Source organism: Notolepis coatsorum (genome assembly GCF_963971535.1).
Source record: "Notolepis coatsorum genome assembly, chromosome: 13".
Taxonomy (NCBI): domain Eukaryota; kingdom Metazoa; phylum Chordata; class Actinopteri; order Aulopiformes; family Paralepididae; genus Notolepis; species Notolepis coatsorum.
The window spans coordinates 337,142-346,245 of NC_140177.1; the positions used below are offsets into that span (position 1 = coordinate 337,142).

Consider the following 9,104-nt stretch of genomic DNA (forward strand, 5'->3'; position numbering starts at 1 on the left):
AAAGATGTAAATATATACCTACCTTGTTTTATTCAATGTGTTAGTATTACTGGTGGCCTACATTCTGGTCAGATAGGCTATACTTTCTTTATAAAAACCAAGATTAAATCTTCAAAAAAGAATCTTCGTCCAAAAAAAATGAGTCTTGCCAACGGGGAGGTTATTAATGGGGCGGACCACAGCCAATGGAAGAGAGGGCATTAGACCATCTAGTGGCTGAAAGTGACCGTCTCGGTCGAGTCTTGGGGTGGAGGAGGTTATGACTGGGAGGAGGCAGAGTCTAGAGAGAAGAAAAGGAGGGAGGAGTCAGTGACTCACAGGCAGCTGGAGCTTGGAGGCGTCCACAGGGTCGTGGAAGGGCCAGGCGAAGTGGTGCCTCCACAGCGACTTGAGCAGAGCCTTCTGGAGGAACTGCAGCTGGTTGGTGGCGCGGCCCTGCCGGCTGGGGTCCCTGACCGGGGGCTGGGGGGGTCCCGAGGGGGCCGTCTGCCCGTGCCCGAGGGGGGCCAGCGCGGGGCTCTCGAAGCCCTCGTACAGGAGCGAGGGTTTGCGGATGCGCTTGCCGGCGCCCTGGCCCTGGTGGTCCATCGCCATGACTCCCATCACACCGAGCTCCACCCCCATCAGGGAACTGCGGGGGGGGGGGGGGGGGGGGATTATTCTAGCGGTCTTCATGTTGTAACGATATAATTCATACATCTTTTCACTATCCAACAAACTATTGTCTCAGCAATTAAGTAGCTATACCCCGATGGTTTTGATATTGGTATATGTGTGATATACAGTATAGCTATTCAATAAGTTCAGAGACTTTATTTATATATATATATGCTACTATATACCAGACTCTAATATCCGATATCTTAGGTGTGGAAAATCAAGTTAGATAATCAAATTGATAATCATGAAACTGGGCTGGAGGGTTTAATGGTGAAGTGGGACCCTTTCAAAATGAGAAATCGATTATATTTACTTTCCACCGTTCATTTAGAGTAGACAACAAAACTGTGCCTAATATAATTAGGGGTTTATAATTGTTTTAAAAGGGGGTATGTAAAGCAGCTATATTGCACACAGCCCCGCTGAGAACAGGAAAACCCAACAGTAACTCAGAGCAGACTTGAATTCATCACATCTTCTCAGCGACGCTTCACTCACAAAAGCCCGATCGCCGGCTACTATCCAGGGAAAACCTTGTAACAGGGTTCCCACAGACATTGCAAAATGAAATTCAAGGACTTTCAAGTACTTTCCTAAGCACTGTTTTTCATTTTAAAAGGGGCATTTAAAAGGATACAATTCACTTTTAAATGCTATTTTTTTCTCTCTTCTTTCTTGATAAAATATGTATGGCTTAAAAAAACAATTTACGACAATTAGTTACACTTTAAATTAAAAAAAACTCTATTTCTTGATTCAACTTTCAATGCGAATGGTTGATTTGAATTTCAAGGCCTTTTTAAGCACCTTGTTAAAAAAAGGTGTAATGTCAGTCTATTGGAACTGTATACAGTAGTCAGCTGCTAATTAGCGGGCTGCTTGCTAGCTAACGTTAGCCCTGGTGTGTGTGTGTGGGAAAAACGGTACACAGCCATAATAGCTAGGGGTTGATTTGAGTGTGAATGTGTATCGTTCGCTCAAAGCAGCCCACAACATGTTAGCTAGGTGTATCTATCATTCAAAGTTAACTTCATATTCATTGTCTTTTCGTTTACATGTCTCGTCATGCATCGGGGGCTGCAGATTACAACTCTGTGTCTTCTTGATTTCCTAGTGTGACGTCACTCAACTACAGAATCCAAGAGACTCAATACATCACAGTGTCCGTTATAATGACTATGCTGCCACCGAAAATGTTCAGTTTGGAGAATAAATATGGCTGAACGTTCGAACACACTTTTATTCCTTACAGTATCCATGAAATTGGACACTTTGACTCCCTTAGATGTCAGATGATTTCTGTACCTTTCACTACATGTTTTATTACTTCTTAAACTATCCTATCAGTCAGTCCTTGACTTAAAATAAGTTGCAAATATCCATAATAATCTACAAGATATCATTAACACCACCAATATATATATATTTGTATCATGATTCTTGTGAAATCATTTTCCTTTTGACTAAATCAATTCATTTTCTTTTTCTCTACAGAAATAAAGACTGAGATTTGATGCTCGCTCCCATTCATCACTCTCTCTCACACACACAGTATTACTCCGACACTAAAATAAGATGTTTCAATATCGTTATTGCTTTGGTTGTTTTGTTGTTACCTGTTGATCTAATGTGCCTATTGTTAAAATAAATAATTATTTCAAATAAAAAATACAATTATTTATTTCCTAATCATTTGAATGGTGTTTTTATGGCAATAACAAGACGGAAAAAACAAAGTAAAGATACGAATTTTTTGGGACGGTTTACATTCACTTTGGGACGGTTAAAATTGTATTTCGGGACGGTTCTGGGACAGTGGTGAAAAAAGTGAGTCTGGAGACCTGAGCACCAGACACCAGCCAGCCGTGAGGACTCGATGTGATGGAGTGCACTGCATATTGAATGCACAGTGCAGATTTGCAATTCAACTGAATTTACATGAAATGGGGATGTTTTAACTAAAACATGCCACAAGACCTAGTATTTTAGTATAGCAACGTTTTTTTTATGTTAAAATAAAAAAAACATTAAAAATATTTACACATGCAAAAAAATCTATAACTTAAAACTAACTAATCTAAAACTTGCAGTTATCGATAAATCGATAAGTGGTCTCAGGCAGCCTTACCAGCCAGCCACGAGGACTAACCGAGACCTGCTGCTGGGGGCAGATGGACATTCCTACCACGTCAACTTGAATAACAACTCAGCACTCACAGAAACTAAAGGGAGGGATTAAGAATGTAGTGTCTCTCGCCCACACCCGCTTCTGCGGAAGAGAAACTGCCATCCCTGTGTATTCCGGGTGTGGTTCCAGCTGTCTGGTTACAGCAAGGCGTGGGAATATACTCACGGCCAGCGTCTGAAAGTTGGTCTCTTTGTTAAGACAAGGGCCAGATTTTAACAATTACATAATTTTAAAATATATATACACATATATATATAAATAACAATGTTTTTCAAAAATTATGTTTTTTTTTCTAGGGATGGGCATACATTTTCAAATAGTTGCGAATACGGTTGTCAAAAAAATGCCCTTGTTTTACCGGCAACTACACTGTGTAGTGTATTGACAGGGGACCCCATTAACTCTGCTATGTTTTATGGTAGCAACGTTTTGTACATTTCAATCCAATCCAATTTGCCATGTTGTTTCACTAAGTTCACATATTTCAAGCATCAGTGATGGAACTTTTGGAATCAATGCTTTTATTCCCGGAAAGAGCGTTAGCCTGCTGTGATATGTTAACGATGCAAGGATCTACAAAGTGTCTAGTGTGCAAATTATACAAGCACCCATTGAGTTACCAGGAAACAGCAGCTTATATTCTTTGAAGACGTGTCGATACCTACTCAGCTTCCTCTGAAGATAACAAGTGTCAAGTCATCACATAATAAGACCATGAGAGTTGCAGCCCATTCGTGACATCACACAATGCAACTCAGATTCAGGGCGGTACAGAGAAGCTCTTCCTCTCCGGGGGGAACTATGTGGAAAGTTCTGCACAAATAACAATCTGTATAGTCCAAGTCATGCCTCCAAGAGTTAATAACAATCTGTATAGTCCAAGTCATGCCTCCAAGAGTTAATAACAATCTGTATAGACCAAGTCATGCCTCCAAGAGTTAATAACAATCCTGTATAGACCAAGTCATGCCTCCAAGAGTTAATAACAATCCTGTATAGACCAAGTCATGCCTCTAAGAGTTAAACGGTTTTGTTGCTTTATACATAAAGCATATTTACTACAACCCAATTATTACCGTTCATAAATCTAAAATACTTTAAAAGTAAAACCAGGGTCACTGTAAACGTAGCTTCAGACTCAGTGACCTCAATGACCCAAGTTTCAGTTTGTTGATTCAGTTTGAACATTTAACTGATCTGAATCTACATGGCAATGGCACACCTTTAAAGACCGCCCGTTCTAATGGTTTCATCATGTTTCCTTTGTTTACATTATTATCTGAAGAATGCCCCGCTACTTCAGAAACGAGACCCGGGCCTGGGGTCTACCATGTAGCTGCTAGGCTGAGTCACTCACACATTAACGCTCCCATGACACGCTACTATGTAGCTATAGGCTGAGTCAGGCAGAGTTTGCACTGTTGCGCCATAACAACCGGATGACTTCCCTGTTCTGTAAACCCCCCTCCCCTCCATGCAGTTATTGTTAATGGACGACCCTGGCAGAGACGAATTGATAAACACACCTATCTATTCAGAAAGTAAGGTAATAAGTTGTGTCTTTCTTCCTGCCAGTCTGTTCTAATATGAGGCCTTTATTAACCATAACCAGAGGGACACAGAAACTCTCTCCAGTCAACAAAACCACAAGGCCACCTGGGAAATGTAGATCTTCAGAAACACCTGCATGCACTTTACTTCCCTAATGTCAGCCTAATATTTCCCTAATGTCACCATGGCAACACACGAGCTAATGGGGCCATTAGATGGTAGGCTGGCGTAACGGCGGAAACGAGACCCTACCCTCCTACCAACACAAGGGGTGTATTCAGTAGTGGGAAGTCACAAGCCATCCACAGTAGTCAGCCATTTACTACAGTGCAGAGACTAGACTTAAACTAATCCTATAAAATTACAATTTCTCTGCGTGCCAATTCTACACTACTTCCCCAGAGCTGCGCTTAGCGCTTTATTCCATCTGCCTTGAAGTCCTGCTGTAAGCCTTAGTACCACCTTTAATTACACGTCACACACCTTCAACTACAGCACACTTTCAAAAGAAAACCAAAAGCAGTGAACGAAGGAAATCTTTATTAGGAAATAACCCAGTAATTATGTAGTCAAAATAAATTAGGACGATTAGGCCTCGTCAGCTGACCTTTATGAGTTCATACAAGGCACTGGTTTGAATGAAGTACCACTTAAATACCCCCTAGTGCAGGTGACAGATCCTATGAATAATTATGGTTGATATTCAACACCTAATATGCCACACTTCTACCCATCAGTGAGAAAAAACATTTAGCCTAATTATCAGTAATAATAGCGTTTCCAGCTCTGGGTGAGTTTGTGGAGTCAGGAGGACACTGCACTGTCCTTCAGCGACCCAGAATAGAAGTGTGTGAACTATCCCATCACCCTGCTAATGGCCCACTGACATAATAGGAGAAAACACAACACACATCCGAGCTCTTGTGCTGACACAAGAGTTATCAACTGAATCGACGGTACCAAAACGGTTCTTCTCCCAGAACTATAAAAGACCCCTTTCAAACACATGGCTAAAAAGTTTTTGTCTCCAAAGCGGTGAGCACTGTACTAGAGATCTAAATGCAGATTATATGGCTATTTAAACAATGACCTTTAAAGGGGTGTTTTTGAGATCCCAGAAAAAGGCACTCGTTGACTTACTATGGGTGCATCAGTGAGGGGGTAGTCCTTCCTCCCTTGCTAGTAGCTTGTGACATGTCCTAAAATATGTCAGAGCCCTGCATATCTCCTGCACAGGCAGTGTGGCAGACTAACTTCCCACTATGACGAAGGTGAAAAGGGGAAGTGAACCCCCAACTGACATTACTTACTCTGTATAATAACCACTTGGTTGGTCGTGCAGATTTAGATTTAACAGTAGTCACGAACAGTGACAGTTACAGTGTAACAATTGTTATCAAAATTGCCTGTAGCACAATTATCAACTGGTTTCAAATAATAATACAACTTTTGGAAACATTGGGACATTTAATGTACTTTATTATTAAAAATAAAAAAATCAGGTACAAAAAGATATAAAAAAACATTCACAACACCACTAAAATGTTAAAAATACTTGAAACAAGGGTTAATGGACCTGGAAAAAAATTTGTAATTCTTTAATACTTGGAAATACGTTTTGCAACTAAATAACTTGCAGGATCAAAAAATAATAAATAGTACTAACATGACTCAACTGTGCTCAACTAGACGAGCACCAGCAGCTATACTAAAAAACAAGAAACTTTCTACACCACCACTGAGCACAGATCTATCCATATAGTTCTCATCTAATCTGTAAAATGTCTAGACTCACAACATGTCACTATTTAGTTGCAATTTGTCCTCCTGGGATGACATGATAATATGTCAATAACAACATCCACTCGTGTGTCACCCTTCTCCCAGTGATCGCCACTGACCCAATATAACATCACCATGGCTACAATAACAAAGCGGCTGGACAGACGGAGGCGCGAGACCGGCTCACAAACAACAACACAGGTGCTCGCGAGCCTTTTCATCACAAACTCAGTCAGTCACTCCAACAGCTAGAATAACGTTAACTAGCTAAAAATAAGTCACTGCGATTCTTCCATACTAAACAGTTACGGGAGATACCAGCCAACATTAATAGGCAGCGTTAATATCAGGAGGCCGACCGGGTAGCTAATAATGCTAACATAGCCCACTAGCCACCAGAAAGCGGCCAACAGAGGAAGAGAGGCGGCGCGAAGATGGCGCTGGTCGTGTATTAACATTGAACGGCCGCCACCACTTCACACACAAAAATAACACATTATTTCCATTTACTCATATCCTCGGAAGCAATGTCGTTTCCCTTCAATATAAGGACGAGATGTCCTTTCTGGTGCAAAACGAAAAGGTCCACCTCCTCCAATTCCACCCCCGGTCGGCTCTGAGGTTTGCAAAGATAAACCCAATTTCTCAGAAGAAGCAGGTGCATTAATAACAACAATATTCCCTCCAATCGCAAGGTGAGAGTCAATTTTACCAGTAGATACCTGTCAAGGGGCGGGTTTAGAGCCATATCCATCAGGATGGATCCGGATTCTGTTTATAGCTACACCGATAATCAGGATCAGACTGGACGTCCTCTCTCTCCCGTCCCCTCCACCGCGTCTCCGCTACTAGTCACTGCTTCAGTGAAATGGCGACGCTGCGACTACACCCGTCCCTTTATAGACCAACTATGCACACTATTGGACACGGGAGTCGGGGATGTTCACGCCCCATAGTATCAATTCGCTACTCGACCCGTCTCTCAAAGTAACCACGCCCTTGTGTGAGGAGGTTTTCCCCGACAATAGTTCGAGCCAAACTATTCGCACATTTTTGTTGTCCATCAAGTATTATTTCACAACACCATTGGCCCTACACACCTGGCATTTCAGAAATATAGTTTCTGACTGGTTTCTTAAGCATAATCCTCTACAAAATGCGACAGCTTTGAGCCCGCCCCTGCTGCTGATCATATTACATTACGTCAACGTGGGTATAGCGACGACGAGGATTGGTCAATGAGATTCTAACGCGGGCTTCCAGTGTAAATACAAGGGATGCCATTGGTTGTTCCGCCAGGTCACGTGTCTCTCTCTCTGAAGCCAAAGGCTGCCCACGCGCCACCCCCCTCCACCACAGGTCACGTGTGTCTCTCTGAAGCCAGAGGCTGCCCACGCGCACCGCCCTCCCTCACAGTATCCGCATTTCTGTCTCTACCGAGGAGTACGCGGTCGCCATCTTGAAGCACTGTAACTAGTACTTAAAAACTCCCATTGTGTCGACATTTGATACGAAATTAATCAAATAAAACCCACCAATCGTTGCTCTTCGGTAGGATGCACAATGTTATGAGAAAAGTCACTTAATAACAAAAGCAGGTTCCAGAGAGAACATGCACTGGTACATTAACAAACAAGGCCTTGATGGTCAAGACTACTAGGAAAACATGCCCCCCTCCCCCAAGATAACGACACGAACTTTACAAAATGTTGTATACGTTTGGAATAACGTTTCAAAACATTACGAGAAAACGGAATAAAACCTAGCCTAGGTCAAAACACCCAAAGAAAACCTGCCCTCAATTGAATGACACAGCAGTTTCTCTTCCTTGGCCTTCGACGAATTCCATACAAATAGCACTGCTTTAGTCCAACTACACAAACGCATGAATACCAACCAATCTAAATACGAGATATACATTCAGAAACGTCTTACAGCCAACATAAAACGTCCACCATTACACCCTAAAGATACCACACACCATAAGATAACCTAAAAAGAAGCCAACAACCCAATTGAGACTTTAGCAAGACGTTTATCAAGTCTAGTGATATCCCAAATGAACAAATAAAAACAATGAATTCCTGAAGTAACCTTTTCCAGCAAGGCCCGGTCGGAATAAGCTCTCTCTCTACGGTCAACGACCAGACAAAATGGTTACCTAACCTCGTGCGCCCATCCCCCACACACACCAAGGTTACAGGGTTCCAACAATGTCACGCGAATAATAAATAATGTAAAAGCGAAAGATAAACCCTGACACATAATAGATTACCAAACTTTTCAACGAATTTAGAAAAACGTACAAAACAAATCCAGATAATCGTTAAAAAAAAGTATTAAAAAGGGGTAAATCAAAAGCTGACTAATGTTTTCAAATAATAACATAAAAACCTTTTAAATAAATATAAATCTTGAAACTGTAAATCCGAAACGCTGCGACACTTTTCTTCAAAAAAATCTTCTTCTTCTCTTCCACCTCGATACTTTTTAACCGACACATTTCCCTCAAACATGTCCGCCTTCTTCCCCCAATCACTGCGCGAGGTGGGGGGAGGGGGAGGGGGGTCATGTGATAAAATAAGCCCTAGTGCAATGTTTATCTAAAGTTGCACACGTGGCATTCCGCAAAAAAAAGCAACTAATGTATCCATCGGGTGTCTCTTGTCATCCAAATATCATCCATATGTCCATACACTGCGGTTTTCAAAGAAATTTGGTCGTATTTGAAGATAAAATTGGCAAAATCCCGAACAAAGAACATACTTTCGAGTATACAAGGATCGCTCTGATTGGTCACTTCCGACCACGTGACACACACACACCATCTTCTTCAGTGTTATTGATTTCGATATTTCTCGACCTTCCCGTACTAATCCGTCGTCCACACGCACGCCTCGGTCCCCGTTAACATTTCAGCGCG

The 9,104-nt window shown here is 41.8% G+C and overlaps 1 protein-coding gene across 4 annotated transcripts in view; it reads right to left on the reverse strand.

The window, feature by feature from the left end:
• Nucleotides 1–8,898, reverse strand: part of brd2a (bromodomain containing 2a) — a 29,855-nt gene extending 20,957 nt beyond the window's left edge. For 2 of the 4 annotated variants that reach the window (XM_084327815.1, XM_084327814.1), the window contains exons 1-2: nucleotides 6,904–8,556; nucleotides 319–631 (exon numbers count right to left, since the gene is read on the reverse strand). In XM_084327815.1, coding sequence (XP_084183941.1) covers nucleotides 319–631; nucleotides 6,904–6,935 — 345 coding nt within the window. In that variant the 5' untranslated portion in view covers nucleotides 6,936–8,556. The other 2 variants (XM_084327812.1, XM_084327813.1) reach the window with 2 other exon arrangements.
• Nucleotides 8,899–9,104: the final 206 nt, after the last annotated feature.